The 20,932-nt window shown below is 45.6% G+C and overlaps 1 protein-coding gene across 9 annotated transcripts in view; it reads right to left on the bottom strand.

The window, feature by feature from the left end:
* PBRM1 (polybromo 1) overlaps positions 1-20,932 on the bottom strand; it is a 552,328-nt gene that overhangs the window by 448,096 nt on the left and 83,300 nt on the right. For all 9 annotated transcript variants that reach the window (XM_085624202.1, XM_085624197.1, XM_085624200.1 and 6 more), the window contains exons 3-6: positions 19,053-19,150; positions 18,043-18,190; positions 13,762-13,905; positions 597-713 (exon numbers count right to left, since the gene is read on the bottom strand). In XM_085624202.1, coding sequence (XP_085480328.1) covers positions 597-713; positions 13,762-13,905; positions 18,043-18,190; positions 19,053-19,150 — 507 coding nt within the window. The remainder of the gene's footprint in view (positions 1-596; positions 714-13,761; positions 13,906-18,042; positions 18,191-19,052; positions 19,151-20,932) is intronic.

Here is a 20,932-nt window from a genome sequence, read left to right as displayed (position 1 = left end):
TTTACAAACACAAAAGTAAACATCAGTAACAAGAATTCCAAACCTACGCAAACCCTTCATTTTGATGAAGCCATGCAGAACCATCCTGAAACGCTCTTGCTGAACGAGAAAACCAAGTTTACTTCATCAAGAAGGGATGAGGATTTTAAGAGAAAAAACGAACAGCTCCCACCCTCGAGGGTCAGACACGCAACTGAAACTGGACTGCATTTAATGGGCAAGCTGCTGTGGACTCGAAGAGATATCAAGAGAAGCCTTTGTGTCAGATACGACATTGAAGAGCACAAGGAGAAGAGCGAAGCAGAATCAATTGTGTGTAAATTTAGTGCTATTGACTCGTTTCAACAAACCACAGCAGATCACGTGGACTTCTACCGCCTTTCGCTGTACCACATTTAGGCGTGGATCAGGATTACAGATACCAGTTTCTCCATTAAATATCCTCTCCCTCGAGGAGCTTCTCATGAATCTTTAAAGTCTGTTTCAAAGTTGGATAAATGTTTTGGACAAAACTTCACACACATTAGTAATTGCTTTGATATCTCAAATGAACAGTTCGCTGTGCTATGAGCAGCTGAACTATTTACAATACTCACCACTTTGGATGGAAGCTTCTGGAAGAGTTCGCAGATGAGGCGCCCTGATGGGTCCGTGGCAGTGACTATTGATTCGAGGAGCTGTTCAAGAACTGCCTTCAAGTAAGCAGGAGTGGACTTCAGTGGGGATAAGAAAAGAACAAATTTAGGAAGTGAACATAAAATAATTAGAACTTTTTAAACACCGAAAACTCCATGACTGTCAACGATTGTTACAATAAAAGTAACCGGCTCTTCATCATAAACATGGACAAAGTTTACAGGCAAATTACACGGTGACTAGGCCGTAGGAGCACAGTTCACCCGTGTCATGATCTGGTCTCAACAAACTGCACCCCCTTTTTAACGAGTCTTGTTATTGGAGTTACCACTTCTGAAAAATGGGAAATAAAACGCCTGTAAAAATTAGCAAATCCTAACAGTGATTGTATGTCCTTGACACATGTAGGGGTAGGCCAAGACAAGATGGCCTCTACCTTCTTGTTGTCCAACGTATCCCGTGTTTCGATATTACAAACCCCAAGAACTCTTCCGTGGAGGCATGGAATGAGCATTTCTCAAGTTTAGAAAAGAGATGATGATCTCGTAGTCTTTGCAATACTTGTTTCACATGTTCTTCGTGTTCACTAAGATTTTTTGAGAATACCAGGATGTCGTCTATGTAGACTATTAAGAAGCGATCTAGAAAATCTCAGAAAACTTGGTTAATGAAGAACTGAAATGGCGCAGGGGCATTGCACAGCCCGAATGGCATGACGCAGTATTCGAATAAGCCAAACTTAGTCCTAAACACCGTTTTCCACTCATCCCCCTCACGTACTCGGATAAGATGGTACGCTCCTCCCAAGTCGATCTTAGTGAACACCGCGGCATCCTTGATTTGATCTAATAATACAGGGATGAGTGTTAACTGGTATTTATTTTTTACCGTGACCTTGTTAAGAGACCTGTAATCTATACAGGCGCGAAGGCCTCCTTCACGTGTGGATATAAAAAAAAAAAGAGGGGAAGAAATAGGAGAGGAGGAATGTCAGATAAACCCACATTTTAACATGTCATCCAGGTACTCCTTTAGATAGACATTTCAGGTTCGATAGGGCATAGATCCTACTACAAGGCAATACACCTAGATCTATACGACAATCAAAGCTGCGTTGAGAAGGCAATGCCGTGGCTTTTACCTTATCGAATACATCAGCGTACTGTTTGTAGATGTTGGGTAGGGCTTCGGGCTCCGAACCACTACAGGACACACATACCAAAGGAGAAGCTCAGTCTATAGCTTCGTTATACTTATAGCTCAGCGTGCCAAAGCATTTTACAAAAGACAACGAAATTGTAAGATAGAATTTAGCAAAAGGAGAAACAGTGGTATCGTTTGCAAGTTTATATAGTACCGTTAATTCCCTCCTGGGGCTTCTTGGCACCAAGAAGCAGGGAAAAAGTACTGAACTGCAAAGCAGACAGCCATATAATGTGTAAAGTAGCTCACAGGTTTCGAATTACCACATGTTGAGCAGTTTCTGCAACCTACTGTGGCCCCCTTAGCTGAAATTGAATCTGTCTTAGCCATAGTAGCTTTTACTGACAATTGGTGCAGCCATAAAATAACAAAATATAGAAAGATCAGGAATAAAGACTGGGACTTAGTTACAATTCTACGTTCTCCATTGCAGCAGTCTCAAATGTAGGAGTAAAGTAGACTGTCCTGCACTACATTTGCTCCTTCCTTCCTAATAGATCTCTCATCATAGCAAATCCTCTTACACACCATTCCACTGCAAACCCAGAGTTCCTTGTGGACCACCATTGCCTCTTTTCTCTTTAGCAGGTATGTCACCTTTTTACATCATTTTCATCTTCAAATTCGACAGTTACACTGCCTACAATCAAATTATACAAATACTTGAAAATCCACGAGATTTAGAGTCTTGTGCCAAAGGGCAATACCTCAGAGAAGTTGACAATTGAATACTAAGGAACTATCTCAAACTGAACACTTCAAATAGAGAAGAGGACATGAAGGAAATTGTCCAGGTGTCATCTGTCCACCGTGTGGCCGCAAGAATGTTGCACAACACCAAAACCAACTAATGAATATATAGGTGATTATAAACTCTAATCAAGAACGCAGTTGCTAGACAAGTCCTTAATTTGCATATTCGCCCCCCAACCACCATTCCCTAGCAGCCGCCACTACCTTCTAGACACACAGCGGTTTGCCCAACCATTCACACATCCACCCGCGCACACCCTCTCAGTCTCCAGCACTTCTTGTTTAGAGATTCTTTTTATTAAACCAGTGACTTTGGATGTCAAAGATAGGAGGCATGGTAGCTCAAGCGTTTGTTTGACCGGCGCAAGAGGCCGGAGGAATTTACCATCAGTGTTCAGCACTTCACTGAATGCATCAGCAGCAGTGCTGGGTAGAAGCCGCCTCCCTTCCCTGGAGATCCCTCTGTGTACTCATCACAAACCAGGAACAGATGATTTCTTTAATAAACCCTCAGATGCTCCGGAGGATCTGAACTGGGCAACTTGCCATCTGCATCATGTGATACTTGTCATCAGATGCCACTGAGCTCTCTGAACCCAGCACATCTACAGCAATAATAATAATAATAAAACAAGCATTGGCATAGCCACTAGGTCTCGCCTTTGGGACCTTATAAGTGTTTAGCCATGCAACAGTTGATGTTGTTGCACCAAGGATATTGTGCTGCATAACTAAATACTTATAGGGTCCCAAAAGCGAGACCCATTGCCTATGCCAATGCTTGTTTTGCTTTTGCAATGGAACCACTTGTGGCCAGACTACGAAAGCACCCTGCCCAACGGGGCCTTATATTTACCGCGTGCAGGATTTTAATCACAATGTACGCCGATGTAGTTGGGCTCTTTGTCTGTGACCCTCACGAGAATCTTGACCCAATTATACGGGAAACCTTTAGATTTGGCAGCCACTCCGGTATCCAGATACCCTGGGCTAAATCCATCCACTCACAGCCTGCACATTGCCGTTTGACTCAGAGTCAACCCTGTGGTGGCCTCAGAACCAGCGCATTATCTTGGCATCTGGCTCAGCCAAGACATGGACTAACTGTGGCGTGCTACGGTGTTGCCTTGTCCTTGTTTGAGGAAGAATCCCAACATGGAACCGGCTTTCTCGGTCCTTGATAGGGTGTTTAGCAATAGCCAAAATTGTTGTTTTATCTAAATATCTTTTCCTCAACATCCCCATGCCGCCCACCGCACAATTCCTCTGGTGCCTATGTTCAAATCTGATCTTATTGGTATGGGGGTGAAAAGCAGCCGAGAATCGCATGGGAAATACTCATACTGCCTTAGCGACAAGGTGGCCTTAATGCGCCAGACATGGTGCTGTACGCACTCTTCACCCAGTCTCAATATCTCCATTTTTGTCTATACCCAATGCACTTCCAGCCGCATGCGGCTGGTGGAGGCAGACACTGCATCTCCCTGGCCACTGCTCACTGCGTTCTACCAGACATTCATGCCCTCACGTTCAGCAACCAACAGTGTAGAATATGTTCGATGGGCATGAGATGGTCTGCGCCGCAGGGCTCGACTACAATGCATATACATATACCTCGTCCAGTATTCTGGCGCGCAAACCACTGCTGCCCGCCCTGCGGTATGACACGCTAGAGTGAGAGCACATGAGAGGAAACTGTTCATATTCGCGGACCTCTTTCACACTGAATAAATTCTCGCGTCCCACTGCACTTGAAATATTGCTTTACCACCAGATCCATGCCACATGCCGCGCACTCCATAACCCGTTTCCTGAACCCCGACCTACACTACATGCCCTTGAACAGATGTCGACACACTTTTCCTCCCGCAAGCTGGTCATCTGTCTGCACGGTTATGAGAGACAAGGCACCCATCCTCACTGCCATAGACCATGATACCTGGGCGCCCACTCTCTCCCCTCCCCCCCCCCCCCCCCCTCCCCACCCCACCCCCAATTTGGATAATCAGTGGACATACTGCTGTGAACAGACTTGGCTCGCTCGCCTAACTAAAGGCTAGGACTCATTCATTGTAAGTTCCTCCATCAATTGTTCTGTACTCCAACACAGTTACATCGCATGGGACTGGTGGCAGAGGCGAGCTGTGTGAGATGTCTGGTGCTGCAGGCCACCTTTCTGCATCACGCCTGGGACTGCCCAAGAGTGGCTGACTATTGGAGGGAGGTGTGCCATACTCAGCAGCAGATCACAGGCCACCCCAAAGCACAGACCCCATTGCTGCGCCTCCTCGACTACGTCAGGGACATCCCTCCTGAGGTCTGATGTCTTACAGCTATGCTCTAGCTAAGTGCCGGATCGCCATGCACCGGGGAGGAGACCTGTGCCCAAGGTCAAGTCCTGGTTGCAAGATGCATCCTAGTGCCAGGAGCATGAGGCCATCTCACCCTAAAGACATTTGGGAACCACTGCTATCGTGTTTACTACTATGAGACTTCCCGCCTTGGGAGGTCCGCTGAATCATGTACTCGCGGCCAAGGGAACTGTCTACTCCCAATACTTCCTCAAAGGTTAGCACAATTTTGGCCCATTTTGAATATGTATGTATGTATGTATGTATGTATGTATGTATGTATGTATGTATGTATAACACACTTATAAAGCGCTCCTGTCACCCAACGGGCATCCTGGCGCTGTGATCTAACAGATCCTGAAACACAGTCAATACTATATCAGCAAGCTACACTATCCGAGGGAACAGGTGAGTTTTTAGTTCTTTTTTAAAGGAGAGAAGGTCTCCTAAGCATCTGAGCGGCAGTGGCAGATCATTCCACAACTTGGATGCCGTAAAGCCAAAGGAACGGCCACCCATCCGCTTTCTCCGGATCTTGGGGACAACTACCAAGTAGGCTGAAGCAGAGCGGAGAGATCTAGTAGGGATGTACCAAGAGAACATCTCCTGTAGGGGCAACGGTCCCAAGCCATGAAGGGCCCGGAAGACCAAGCATAAAGCTTAAAACTCAACCCGCTGAGAAATGGGCAGCCAGTGCAAGTCTTTAAGTGCTGCGGATGACGAGTCAAGACGTCGGCGGGAAAGTGCTAATTTGGCAGCGAAGTTCTGTACCCGTTGTAGTTTGCCTAATGCAGTGACAGGTGCCCCCAGAAGCAGTGCATTGCAGTAATCGAGTCTGCTTAAGGTGATACTGCGCACTGCTTCTGGTCTGGCATGGGCGGGAAGCAGAGGGAGAATCTTCCACAGGGTACGCATCAGCCCCATGCAGGTAGACACTGTTTTATCAATGAAACCATCCAGTTGAAGATTAGGTTCCATTGTCACACCCAGGTTTCGAACCGAGTCTGCCGCTGCTACCGTGCCCTGAAAGGAGGGGGGCCAGAAGTCCTGCGGTAGAGGGCGCGGAACACGGTCCGCTGAGCAATGCAACACCTTCGTCTTGGAGCTGTTGAATTGCAGCGAGTTGTTACTCAGCCATGTTGCCGTGGTGACCATACAATGGTGAAAGGTCTCCTGCGACACCGCATTCTCCCCCTCAAAAGAGAAGATGAGTTGGGTGTCATCAGCATAGTTGGTGACTGCAATGTCAAAAGATTTAATTAGCTTGACCAGGGGGCGGAGGTAGAGATTAAAAAGAATGGGGCTAATGGCCGATCCCTGGGGTACGCCCTGACCAACCCTTCTGATGGTAGACTTGAAGGGAGGCAGGGCAACCACCTGATGTCTATTGGCCAGGTATGAGACAAGCCAATCCCGGGCCAGACCCATCACACCAGCCTCCTCCAATCTCCTGGACAAGATGGCATGACTGACCGTATCGAACGCTGCCGACATGTCAAGCAGCACTAAAAAGGCTGCTCGTCCATAGTCGGCACGCGAACGAAGGTCACTCAAAACAGTCACCAAAGCTGATTCGGTTCCATGCGCTGGCCTGAACCCAAACTGCGCAGCATCCAGACAGTCATTGACTTCCAAAAAGCTGGACAGGTGTTTCGTGACCAGTTTCTCCAAGATCTTAATCGGGAAAGGGAGTAATGAAATGGGTCTGTAATTAGCGGGGCATAAGGGGTCCAGTGATTCTTTCTTCAGCAGCGGAGAAACTACCGCAAGCTTCCAGCTGTCCGGGACCTGGGAGAAACCAAGAGACTGGCAGCAGATTGCGTGGAGAGGAGGGAACAGCTCTTCCCTAAACACTTTCCAGAGTCTGTGCGGAAGTACATCAAGGGGGGAGCCTGAGGACACACTATCCGCTAAAGCGCCAAATTCTGTAAAGGAGGGAAGAGGAAAACTATCCAACCTTGCTTTCCCCGCCTCCATCTCTGACGTAGATGAGAGAGCAGCCCCTAGTGTCATGGGACTCAAGTTACTCAAGATGGTCGCGATCTTATCTTCGAAGCCCTTAGCCAGCGAGTCGCGTAGTAACTGAGAGGCTGGGATAGCTGTAGTAGCACAGGCCGGTCGTGACAACTCGTTGACGATTTTAAACAAAGCCTGAGCTTTATTTGAGGCGGACAATAAAGTCTCCTCTAGGAACCTCGCTTTTGCACACTTAATCTGTGACTTATAAGCTGCCAGCTCCTGCTTAAAAAGGACTTTATCCGATGCCAGATAGTGTTTCCTCCATCTCCGCTCTGCACGTTTACACTGATGTTTAAGTTGGAGGAGCTCCCTCGAAAACCATGGCATGGCAGTTTTTGTTCTGTCTCGCGTTTTTCTTAGCGGGGCCAGATTGTCCAGAGAGGCCGTAATTTGCTGGATAAGGGAATTATAACTTTCATCTGCATTGTCTCCCAGCTGAAAAGCTTCAGAGAGCAGATTTGGTAGGGTTGCGCCTCTCAAGAGCCTTGACCATTGTCTCCCAGTCTTAGCAGTTCCCGTGCTACTGTTCTTAGAGTAGCCCACCGGGAGAGCTGCGGAGAAAAGAACTAGGGCGTGATCCGTCCAGCATTGCGGTAGGATGTTTCCAACCCTCACCTGACTAGAGTCAGCAAAGATCAAGTCCAAAACATGTCCCCTCTGGTGAGTCTTAGAAAGAACCAACTGCTCCAGATTAATGTTACAACATGCCTGGGTAAGGTATGTGAAGGCTGAGTCTGTTGGCCCATCTGGCCACAGATTGAAGTCCCCCAGTACCATCAGTCTGGCATGGGAGTTTGATAGATCGTAGATCAAGTCAGTAAGGTCGGACACGGCAGACGTAACGCCAGCCGGGGGTCTATAACACAGGAGACCAGTGAATAGCACCCCCCCTGTCCCTTCAGAGAAAAACCCATCAGTTCGTACTCCGTGATTCTCTTAATTTCTAGCTGGGAAAAATCCAGCGATTCCCTATAAATCAACCCTACGCCTCCTCCTCTAGTCCCAACACGAGGATAATGTCTAATCTTATACCCTGGGGGGCAGGCTTGCCCCAATTCTACTCCACTATCTGTCCTTGTCCATGTTTCCGTCATGAATAAGGCGTCTAACTCCTGTTGTTCTATGAGTAGCGCTATCTCTGTGTGATGACTGCACAAGGATCTCACATTTAGCAGACCACAGGCCAAGGAATTGTGGCTTTTACCAATATACGAAACGTACATAAATTATTGAAAAAGAAGATTCAAATGTTAACCAGACATCAGAAGAGAGGTTGCGAGGCATCCTGAAATAATCAGAAGCACCCAGGCTTCAATAATCTTGAGCTTTCGATGGCTGTACCCACCACTGTTTGTGGACGGACCTCTCTCTCCTTTAAGCCACACCGGTCAGGCTGCTCTAAGCAAGGATGGCTCACCCTGGACTGGACAAGTTAGTTCTCATGACTCGAGGTCAGAATGAACTGCACATCAGTCCCATTGCCTTGGAGGACAGCAACTAAACATAAATGGGGTGAATGGGTGGGTTGAAATTATGCAGGGCAAATATTCTTTAAGGGCTACGTAACCACACCCACCAACTTGAAAAGGTTTTGTTTGAGAGGCCAGGAAAATGCACAGGTTGGCATGCCCACCATGGACATCCCTAAACTTGCTAAATGGGGACATATCACTTTGTGCAGCATACACCTACTCCAAACAGACCCTAAGGGCACTCAGTATCTTTCCCTTGCAAACAAATTGACTACGCATTCATGCATTTTCCTCACAAAATGAAGGCGAGCAGTATCGGTAGAGAGACCAGACACATTTACCCAAGAGAGAGCCAGTGATCCACAAAGAGAAAAGGAAACAAGCATTTGCAATGCAATAGGTCTCGCATTTGTGAGAGTTTGAGCTGTTGACATTGTAAATGACAATGCCTTTTATTTACGAGTTGGTTTTTAAAACATAAATGAAAGGAATTGCCATTTACAATGCCAATAGGTTAAACTCTCGCAAATGCGAGACCTATTGCATTGCAAATGCTTGTTTAGAAAGGTGATATGGTGTTGGCTGAGCTCGTAAGTGTACGAATGCTCTGACCTCAGATTGATTGATTATTTATATATTGTTTATTTATTTTGCACCCAAATGTTTGAGCGCTTTACATGAGCACCAGGCACATTACAGAAGTACACATGGATTTGTGTGTGTGGGGGGGGGTGTGGGGGGGGGGGGAGGGAGTTAGGCATGGGGAGAATAAATGATTTGTCCAGAATCACAGGATGTTGAGCCGACGCAGATACTCGAACCCTCTTCCTGAGTTCCAAAGTCGGCAGGTCTGGCCGCTTGAGGCGTGGAGCACTCTCACTGTAAACATGTGACCATTCCAACAGTGACGCACACCTCTGCATCTTCTTGCACCTTTCTGGACAAATCGGGGTGAGTGTGAAACAGAAGAACTGGTTTAGCAGCTGATAAGAGGCGCAGTTGTCTTAAGGGCTTTAATCGGGTTAAAAAGAAATTAGATAAAGCGTGAAATTAAAGAAACTGCCATGAATTACCACAATGCACTTTACATTCGTTGTTGAGAATTTGATCGGCGTTTTTACCCGTAAAGTTAAGGACATGGTATATGGGGACCCATTTCAATGTCCGTTATGAATTACTATCGGGTCTGCGATCCGGAGGGACCCGCCTCACCTAAAGCTCTGGTTGTCCGGACTCTGTGCATGAGTAGCTTATATAAGTAAGTCCAGCAAACCCGTTTTTTTCCGCCCCCACCATTTGGGAAACCTCCTTCGTGAATGTCATATAAAATACGTGATGGAAGTAATAAAACGGACTACTTTCTCTTCCTGGTAAACCGCCTTGCACCGTACCTGCGGCCGCACCATTAGACCTACCAAGGTAAACGGTCCAGTGTACAAGATAACTCAGCGAGATGAGTGCTGGTTTTAAGCATCTGCGCAGGTCACAGGCGCAAGTCCCAGCAAGGTCGAGTCTGACATCAATAAACGAATACCCATATCGATTGGCTTATAATCACTGTATTTAAAATGCTATATTAAAAGCACAAACTAATTAACAGGTATTGCAGGCCTTAGCATTATCATATGTACTTTGATTTACTGCAGACATTGTTTTTGTAGAAATAATTGTTCTCTAATCTGTCTGCCCTGATTTTGTTTGTGGAAATAATCAATAAATATGTGTGATACAAAAAACACAGGGAGACAAGACAGCTGCAGCCTTCAGCACAGAAAGCCAACCGTCTGTCATCCCCCAGGTCCCGAAGAGAGAGGGGAAATAGGGAAGATCACTACAAGAATCGGCGCAAAAATGATCTCTGTTAAGGGAATGTAGGCTCAACCCCGCGTTGGAGAGATTGGCAGACACTGAAGGGCCCTTTCAAGTTCGGGAAGACGCCAACAAGTCAGTTTCTCAACTCCACCATCAAGCAGCTCATCCAGTCCCGAGAACAGAGCATTCTGGGCCCTGTAGTTTTTTATGCATTAAAAATGCAGGACTTTTGTACAAGAATAAATAGAACGCACTGAATTGGGAACTCACAAAGACCAGGGCAGCACAAGAACTGTGAAACAGTTGGGATTGACCATCTGGCCTCATCGGAAGCCTTGCTCAAGAGAACCTCCTTGAAGGCAGGTTGAAGCTGTAGGAGCGCTATACGAGCACAAAATGCAACAAAATGATACACGTTGATTTTAGAGGCAGATAATACGAGAACCCTGTAAGGGAGTCACTGTAGGTGGGCACATTCCTCCTTGGAGTCTCCCAACTCCCACTGTCCACGTCCGTCACTACCTGCCCATCACCCCGACTTCCTGCATCCGGTTGACTTTTGCAAGGTTGCGCAGTGGATTTCTTGATCTAGAGAGGCACAGGCCCCTTGGGACAGCTATAAAATGACTAATGTGTCCTTGCAAGTTGCATAGTAGGAATCATAGTGTGTAATATAAAGTCATATTTAATTCTCAGGTATGAGAGTGCATTAAGCGAACGTGAGTTGATAATAAAACAAGAAAAACAAGCACGCGAGTGGTGCGCACGCGCCAGCGCGAGCCATGTGGTTTCAATTATCGCGCCCGTGTCTGGGCACGATAATTGAAACCACATGGCGGCGGTGCGCGTAAGACACACCAATAGGCCATGCACGGAGCAATGCGCCCGCCTTTGGCCAATTGCGTGCTGTCTTTGATAAAAAGACGCACGCAAATGCCAATAGCGTGGGCCAAAAGGAAAAGCACACGCACGAGCGTGTGCAATTCCTAGGTCAGGTTTTAAACCCCCTCCAAAAAGTCTCGCACTGCAACGCTAGGCGTGAGACCTAAAAACGTGAAGTGCACGATTGTCTCAACCTAATATAAACTTATTTTGACTTGTACTGAAGTGGTTATATTTACTTGCTTATATACTATTGTGCAACCTCCTCTGACGTGTCTGTAAAACTTACCTTTTCTCCCGAGGTTTTGTCCTGAATTTTCACATCCTATCCTGAATTTTTGTCCTGAATTTTGACCCTTTGTCCTGAATTTTTACACTCACTGTCCTGAATTTGCACCCATGCCAGTTGGTCACCCTATTAATAACATAAAAACGTCAGATGGACGATTTTGCTTTTCAATGCTTTCTTCCATTCCGCTTCACATGAGCTATGTATGAATGAATTAAGCGAAAGGCGATTCGCAGCGCTTAATAAAACTATTATATAAGTCGCTCAATACAATTCACAATACAGTAAGAATACTTCGATTGTTTGAAGGGTTCAAAGACTACTGACAGCGCATTTTTTCCCCATGGGTCGTCATTGTGAACCAAAAAACATGCCTGGCAAGCTCAGATTGGAGAGGAGTAAGCGGAAGTAGAAGCGATGCCTCCTCGGCACACTCCCCTGCCCTCTTTGAAGTCATAGATGGCCCCACCCTCTTCTGTTGTGTCATTGGGCCAAGTGTATCTCGCGTCTCAGACACTGCGCGTGGGCGCTCTGGGCCGGGCTCAGTCTGTCTGGTGCCTGCTGCTGGGCGACCTCTGCCTGCAGCTGCTTCCCGGGAGTGCCGCTGAGCGGAAGCTGAAACTAGTGACAGTGGTGAGTGAGCGACCCCTTTGCGCACTTGGCAACTTCCTCCCTAGCAGCGGGACTAGGCAGTACCAGGGCAACAACAGCTCCAGGTCTGGACGCAAACATAGCTCTTAGTGCAGGGCAGTGCGTAACTGACTCACGTATGTGGATCAAAAGAAAAGCGCGAGGGGGCATATTTACAAGGCCCGTGCGCCGCAGGTGCGTCACTTTGAACATGGGGAAAGGTGTCGCACCTGTGGTGCAAGGGGTTTGTAAATAAGTACCCGTGAACTGGTTTGCCTCTAGGCACTATTCATTCTGTGAAAGTAAAATAAATTAAAACAGCTTCTTTCGAGCCGCACTTTTGGGACAGGGCATCCCGGCTTCAAAGCAGCTGTTCCGCAGTGTACACCAGGCTGGTTCAAAAGTGCCTTCTTTAGTAACAGCTGCTATTTACTGCCCAGCAGGGCCACGAGCGCTATACAAAAATGTTTATTGTAATTTGAATATTTTTTATATAGCGTTCACTACACCAGATTTGTCACTCTTCTTGTCCTGCAGTACCCGAGGAAGGTCCGTCTGCCTGGCACCTAACATCAGGAACATTGCTTGCATTTTATCTTTGAAATGCAAGCACTTTATTTGCCCAAGCAGCACCCGCAGCCTACTTTTTTTCAAATGAAGTGTTTACATTGCAGAGTTAAATGCATCACAGATCCTGTTGCCTGGTCCGGGTTTTTCTCTGGGGCGCTGTTTTGGCAACTGTGTATTCTCTAAAGTGGTTAAAGTGCAAACACCTTAAGGGCCCAGTCTGGAAGAAAAGTGCTTCGGAGGTTGAACCATAATTTATAACAAGCAACAAAGTGTATTGGAGCCGCAAAGCCATAAGTAAAGCGATCGCGAAACTGAAAGCAATAGCTTTTGGAAACATCAGGAAGCCATGAGTGGTGCGCATGGCGCGCCACAGCGAGCCATATGGTTTCAATTATCGCGCACGTGCTTGGGCACGATAATTGAAACCATATGGCAGCAATGCGCATAAGAGACACCAATAGGCCATGGGCGGAGCAATGCAACCGCCTTTGGCCTATTGCGTTCTATCTTTAAAAAAAAAAAAAAACAGGCAGGCAAAGGCCAATAGCAGGACACAAAAGTAAAAACACATGCACGAGCGTGTACAATTCCAGGCTCCGTTTCGGAACCCCAGACAAAAGGACTCTCGCTGTGTGAGCAGTGCTATGCACTGCATCGCTAGGCGCGAGACCTAAAAACACTGCTGAACCTGGATTCAGCCATGTGGAGTCTTGTTGAGGCAGCACTCTCAGAGAATTGCATGACTCTTGAACAAACAGAGGATACAAAGGGCTAACCAGAAAAAACACACAGGGCATAACAATGCAGCTTTTCCAAGCCATGCAGAGGACGTCCAGCACAACAGTTACTTGCATTTAAAAAATAAATCTTTAAAAGGTTTATAGTCAGTCCACCTCAGGATTGCCGGATTTAAACAAAAGGTGTTAAAACGCATGTAGTGCCTGCAGGCAGATATTTATGCGATAGCAAATTAAACATCTTTAAACAGTTCATGTAGTATGTGAAGTGCTTTTTAGTCCGGTAAGCAGTTCAGTTTGGCCACATCTAGAATTAATTAATAATAATCTACAGACCAAATGATTGCAACATTTGTGCCATTAGATATATTAGCAAAGTTTTTCAGCACTGCTCATGCAACGCTTACCTCTCCTTCTTGCGGCGTTGTCCGAGTGTCCAACACATCATCATCCTCATCGTCTTCACAATCTCCTTTCTGAACAAATTCATTCTTTGTGCGGACATACAAATCCCAAAGCTTGCAAGCAGCTTTATATTCTGGTGAATCTGGCTGCGCAACCAAGAGTATAAACAGTTGTTGGAGTGTGGAAAATCTTACATTTTCTAAAACATTACAGTTTTACAAACATTTCATAGAATAATTTACAAGCACAATCAAGTATATTAAATATCAACCAGCTAATCAATTCAATAAGTTAGTAGTTAAATCACTCAGCTGATCTGCAAAACATCAGCAAACACTACCACAGATCAAATGGCCCTCTCTGCAGGGTCGTCCCCAAACTTTTTGCCTTCCCCGCCCTTGCTTTCTGAACCTGTTTTTGTTGACTTTTAGGACTGCACTCTAACACTGCTAAACAGTGCTTGTGAGCTTCCCTCTAATCATGGTAAAAGAGTCTTACACCTGACTGGCATATTTAATTTACTTATAAGTCCCTAATAAAGTGGTATACCATATATCCAAAACTGGTAAATTAATTTGCACTTGTGGGCCTGCAGCACTTATTGAGCCACCCACATAATTAGCCAATTTCAACATATGTCATATCTGCCATTACAGTCTGTGTGTGCTTTTGTAAACTGCCATTTCGACGTGGCAAAATAAAACTTTCGCCTGACCTAAACTATCCTTTTTAATAACATTTAGTTACTCCTAGTTTAGGCTTAAACTGCCCATAAGGCCGGGTGGTTTGCATTTAAAAAGTTGGACATTTCGTTTTAAGTTTTATACGTTCTGGGAGTGAAAAACACATTCATTTTTCACTATTGTGAGGCCTACCTCTTCCATAGGATAACATTGGGTTTCCTTATTACATTTAATATGTCCTAACTTTTGATTGGGAACACGTAGGAAAGTAAAGTTTGGTCTCAAATGAATAGTAATTTAAATTACTCTAAGACACAATTCAGAAAGTTGGCATTTTCTTGTCCTATACCATTTGGTGCCTGCAGCCTGTTGCTGGAACAGGTGACTAGTTGTAGTTGATTGCGTTTCCCACCTCAAATTATGGGCCATCATGGAGGAAATGGGCATTGACCCCCCCCCCCCCCCGATAATTGTTTTTATTCGGAAAATGTATGCCCAAGCATTTGCTTGTGTCCGTTACAGTAGGGATGGGGAACGCACAAGGTTGTTTAAAATAAAACGGGGCGCAAGACAATGCTGTGTCTTGGTCCCTCTCTTATTTTCAATATACACTGATGGGGTGCAGGCAGCTGTGATGGGAGCATCAAAAGACTTACCCACCTTTAACACAGCATCCCTCCCAATACTGCTCTATGCAGTTGATGCTGTGTTAGTTGCAAGAACTGGGGTGGGGCTACAGAAGCTAATAGAGGCCTATTCGAAACGCATGACTAGCCTGAATCTCTGCACAAATTAAATAAAAGCTTTTGTGCGGGTGGCTGCTACTTGCCTATTTGCTAACCCTCCCAGTTGTAGAACTGTGTCTAAAGAAAGAATCAAATAAATATTCCTGGAGAAGCGGGTAAGCAACAGAGTAGTAGCTAGTTGCATTAAAAAGTCAGTAAAGTTATACCTCACCTGCCCCTCCGCACCCAGGTGGATGAGTCCTATTTGATATTTGTGACAATTCGTCAACACCGTTTTATACTAACTAGATTTTGCATGAATTATATCCCGTTAATGATGGATTTCCCAAGACGATCTTTACATTAAGCAACCTTTCAGTGTGTCCCTGTGATAAAAGGTCTGTACAGTTCAATCTCCATATTTTCGTTTTTTGTGGGTTTTATACCCTACACAGGAAAAGGTTCATTCTCCCACTTTTGCGAAAACAATATTAAACAAGCAGTCCTGCGCTTTATTTCAAACAATGATCAACTCCTTTTATCTGTTACCGCGGGCATCGTTCTTATGGTCCTCCTGGTCAATAAGAGGGCCTTCAGAGAATGGGACAGGGGAGGTTAAAAGGGAGATAAGGGTCTTTAAGTCCGAGGGCATATTGTTCGGTTTACCATGTGGTAATCCTTTTTCCTTTGTTTTGGCTCCGGTTCTGTTATACATGACTTCTTATCAAATTTTATGAGGCTTGTTATATGAGATGCAGATTAATTTAGTTTTAATATTCGATTACAAGATAGGCCTGACAAATTGGATTTGTGAAGGAAACTGAGATGGATTGTTACCAAGAGAGAGGATAGATTGCTCTTTATATTACTGTGATGATTAAAGATCAAGGGCACAATGCACTTTATATCCATGGGGCACCCGGGAGTGATGGTACAATGCACTTTATATCCATGGGGCACCCGCGAGTGATGGTACAATGCACTTTATATCCATGGGGAACCCGGGAGTGATGGTACAATGCATTTTATATCCATGGGGCACCCGGGAGTGATGGTACAATGCACTTTATAGCACCCGGGTGTGATGGTACAATGCACTTTATATCCATGGGGCACCTGGAAGTGATGGTACAATGCACTTTATATCCCTGGGGAACCCGGGAGTGATGGTACAATGCACTTTATATCCATGGGGAACCCGGGAGTGATGGTACAATGCACTTTATATCCATGGGGAACCCGGGAGTGATGGTATAATGCACTTTATATCCATGGGGCACCCGGGAGTGATGGTATAATGCACTTTATATCCATGGGGAATCCGGGAGTGATGGTACAATGCACTTTATATCCATGGGGCACCTGGGAGTGATGGTACAATGCACTTTATACTCTTGAGGATATTGTTTTGCTCTTTTTATTGCTCGATTTACTTGACCATTTTTAATGTGGCCGTATATGGCATTTTCTTATCATAATTGTATCTTTTCATCTATGTACTTTATATGCTCTGGAAAACAGTGCAAAATAAAGATTGATTGACTGACTAGGTGTAGTTGGCTTTTGTGAATTCCTCCCAAACAGTATCACAATAGAGGGTCTGGGTGTTGGCAGGATGGGCCACCCTGGAAAAAGGACAGGGGGAGCTGTCACCTACCACACTTGCACTTCAAAGGCACTTAGCTAGCAGACTTCACACGGTCTGTGCCCCCAGACAGACTTGGACCAGAGCTGGGAAGCGGGACATTCAAGACACCACTCTAGGGTTGGGGGGGCGGGGGCGCTCCTGAACCTTCTTTCACTTCAAAGTGGGCACCAGGAATAAATATTAGACCCTCAGGTCAAACTCTTCAGATAACTTCTGAATCTGTGGAAGACTCGTAAGAAGGACTGGCCATCTGCTGTGCCTGCAAGGAGGACTGCCCATCTGCTCTGCCTGCAAAGAGGACTGCCCATCTGCTCTGCCTGCAAGGAGGACTACCCATCTGCTCTGCCTGCAAGGAGGACTACCCATCTGCTCTGCCTGCAAGGAGGACTGCCCATCTGCTCTGCTTGCAATAAAGGCTGGCTGAGGAAGGAGGACTGGACCTGCCCCCTTAACCACCAGACTGACTCTCAGGGCTCCAACACCCTTGAACCCTGCACATGGACTCTGCCTACAGTGAGTCCAAACCAACCAAGTGGTGCCTTTCCAGCCCTGGACCCTTGGAAGTGGGGATAAAGGTGCTCCGCCAGCCCAGCTGTGGTCCCCATCAGAACTGACACAACCTCGTGGCTCCTCATTGGAACAGACGCAACTAAACACAGGATCCTCCATCCCGGACACAAGGTACAATTCTCAACGTGCCTAACCTGGACCCTGTATCTAGCCTGCACTCCATCGCAGTGAGCCCGAACTTGTGACTCAGTCCGGGTCCGGCGTGACCAGATTACAGCAGTTGGCACTTTGTGCTTCTATGTACTATTTTTACTGGAATCTTTAAAATTGCATATCCTCATTTCTGATTGGATTTGTGTCGTCAAATAATTTATTAAAATGTACTTTCTTATTCTTAATTGGTGTGGGATTTTGCTTGTGTTTTCGCTTTATTTCTGTTTAGGCGCTGCATAAATACTTTACACATTGCCTCCAAGCCCGACGGCTTTTGTATCGAGGTACCAGAGGGTAAAAAACAGGTTGATATTGTGACATTTTTGTAAACAAACCTCCCTATGCAACATGGCTGATGGTTTACACCAACGTCCAAATATCATCAAGCCAATTAATGCAGAAAAAATGTCAGGCTTTGCAAACAAAAGCAACCAATCGCCATGAAGGACAGAACACTCGCTGACTGCACCGAGCTGCAGCTTCTATGGGCACAACGTTCCTTACCTTAAAATACGCCTTCGCATTGCGAAATAAGAGCTGGAAGTCAGCCGTCAGGGCGCGGACCTCCTCGTACTCCTCCATCTTCAGCTTCTGTTGGATCTTCATCAAGTCAATGGGCTGCGGAACCACTTCATAATAGTCCGGAAGGTTTCTGATGCACACAAAGCGAATGGAGGTTCAGCGAAGACAACCAATCAAAGGAAGACTGCGGCATTTGAGAAGTATGAAGAAAGGTCATGAAATAAGTAGAAAAGGTACTACTAGCTTTGAATTACTGTATCCTGAAGACAACGTTTAAACACACAAGAACGTCTAAAAATGTCAAACATGGATAAAGAATGGAAAGAAAAAAGTAGGCAAAGTTAAGTATTGATCCACCAGCCCTGGCCCCAAAGTGGCCTTTTTTGACAGATGTGCATGTGATGAGTTAAAGTCTGTCACTCTGTACAAGAGAGCAAATGGCTGACACATAGCCCCATGAAGCTTTCTGGGGTGGGTGGAGGTAAACTGTGAAGGACAGCTGAACAGACCAATGGGTGAAGAGGGATGATTCTCTATGTGAGCTCAATTTATGATTTTTTTCGATTGCACAAGGCTGTTGATAGAAGATAGAATGTGGCGCACATGTAAGAGTCTGAAATGTATCCTGTATTCTGATGTTTATACAAACAATCGTGCACAGACATATGCCTGCTCCAAAGCCGGCAAAACACTAAGCGAGCATGCATTAGAGCAACCAAGAGGTAGCAGCAATGGTCATCGCAGCTGGTGAACTGAGACAGGATTATAAACGAAGTTGAAATCTACAAAGTCAGAAGTGATGCACAAACCGAAAATCAAAGTAAGGAAGAGCGAAGAAAGTAATCACGAGAAAGCATGGGCAGTGTGGAAACAACAAGACAACAGGCACCATTCTTTACCAGCAACTAGATACATGGAAGCAACCCAATGCATTCCTGAAAATATAGGGACATTTGACACGGAAAAGGTCACTCATTACTGCGCCCTCTTACCTTCGTTTTGGTGCCCTCATAAAGAGCTCACACAGGAGCCGGCCCTGTTCATCTTTGTAGTCTCGGATTGTGTTATACAGTTCATGGCACACCGCAATCTGAAAACAAGACACAACGGTAAAAACAACAGAGAATCTACACAAAAGAAAGGGCTTCGGGTCTGGAGGGCCTTCTAAAAGGCATTTGGAGATTCAGCTCAGGCAGGGTAATTACCAGGGGAGAGCTACCTCACCATATGAAAATCCAGTCAGTTGCCAGAGGAAATGTTCTTGAGTGGGTCCTATACCAGTAAACACTGGTCGACAGGCAAGCAAGGTACCGCCATTCAAATTTAGCTCACCCAGTCACCACTAGCAACTAATGCAATACTATGACGGGGCATGCACCTCCCATGATTAAATTAACCCTCTGCTAATCTTCGCGACCAATGCAATCCTGTTACGGGGCATGCCCCTCCCATGATTCCCCCAGCGCCTTGAAACCTTAAGGGGTGATATGTTCACGCTTTACAAAAATAGATTATTATTATATACCAAATCAATGTCAAACCAGCAGCAGAGGGCATGTGGAAGCCAAACGGGCTTGCAACTTCACCCCCAAAGCAAAGGCTGTGTACAGTTTGATAAAGGAATTTTCTTACTTCAAATATATCTTGCAAGATTTTTTTTTTAAACAATTAAGAAAATAATATTCTTGCGCTGCAAGTGCCTCTTCAAAGTAACCTTCATTTTAGCCTTGCAAAAAGCGGTTTTCATAGCCAACACCTACTTGCAAGAAACTGAAAGTACTAAGCGCAACACTTTGTGTATCCCTAAGAAATATAGTAAATTAATCATGGGTTTCTGGTTGTGAGGAAACTGCCGTAAAGCCTGCAGAAGTGATGCAGCTGTAGGCAAAGCCCAGTTTTTGGTCCACTGACCCTACAAGCCCTCGAAGAGCATTCCGCAATGTTGACCATCTTTAACAGCTTTCAGAGGTTCGAATGCAGGGTGGGAGAGAGTCTAGTCTTTCATCTGAATGCAACTTCTCTGGAACATCCAACAACCCCTTACTGAAAGCACCAAAAAAGAGGGGTGCCATACGAGTCTGCACTACCCTCCAGGGCCGGCTCTAGGGCGGTGCGACCGGTGCCACCGCACCGGGTGCCGACTCTTCGAGGGGGCGCCGTGTTTGGAAGGATTTTATGGTTTAAAAAGCACCGGTTGCTGCATTACTGGCCTCCCGCAATTTTCATACAGCAATAAAACTGTCAGGGTAACTCCGGTGATTAATGTTGTTCCTGTAGAGAGAAGGAGTTTTGTCTTGTGGAAGTTTCATCTCATTTTAGGGTAGCACAGAAAGTTAATGTGCCTGCTGCAAAAAATGTGTACCATGCCAATCACCAAGTGCAGATGGTTTAAATAGGTCAGTGCTTTTGTCAGAGAGATCCTTTGGTTACTAGCAGTGTAGATGTTAAAGTCCTAACATGGAACAGTGAGCTAATAACTGTCATCCAAGAGCTGCATGCAAACAGTCAAGGTATAGATTAGAGCATTGTGATGTTTTCCTGCGTCTCATTATTCTAATGTTTCAAAAAGGGTTCATTTCGGTAAAAAAATCCCAATTATTAAATGTAACCTCCAACCCTGGGGTTAAGTTTTAAATTCGGAGTCTGTGCCTCTCCAGACCAAGCACTCTTAAACTATACTATCTACCAGTATGGATGACATGTGACTCACCTTGTAGTCTTCTGGCTTATGTAACATTTCCTATACACTGATTTACACACATATGATTGATTGTCTGTGTGTAATGTATGTGTGTGTGTGTGTGATGTTAAGTGCCCTGACACCCTACACTGGTATAGGTGGCACTATATAACTATTTAAATATATCTGAAA

This window comes from Triturus cristatus, chromosome 9 (assembly GCF_964204655.1).
Source record: "Triturus cristatus chromosome 9, aTriCri1.1, whole genome shotgun sequence".
NCBI lineage: Eukaryota > Metazoa > Chordata > Amphibia > Caudata > Salamandridae > Triturus > Triturus cristatus.
The sequence above is the reverse complement of the archived record's forward strand: the minus strand, read 5'-3'. Positions and strand labels throughout refer to the sequence as shown.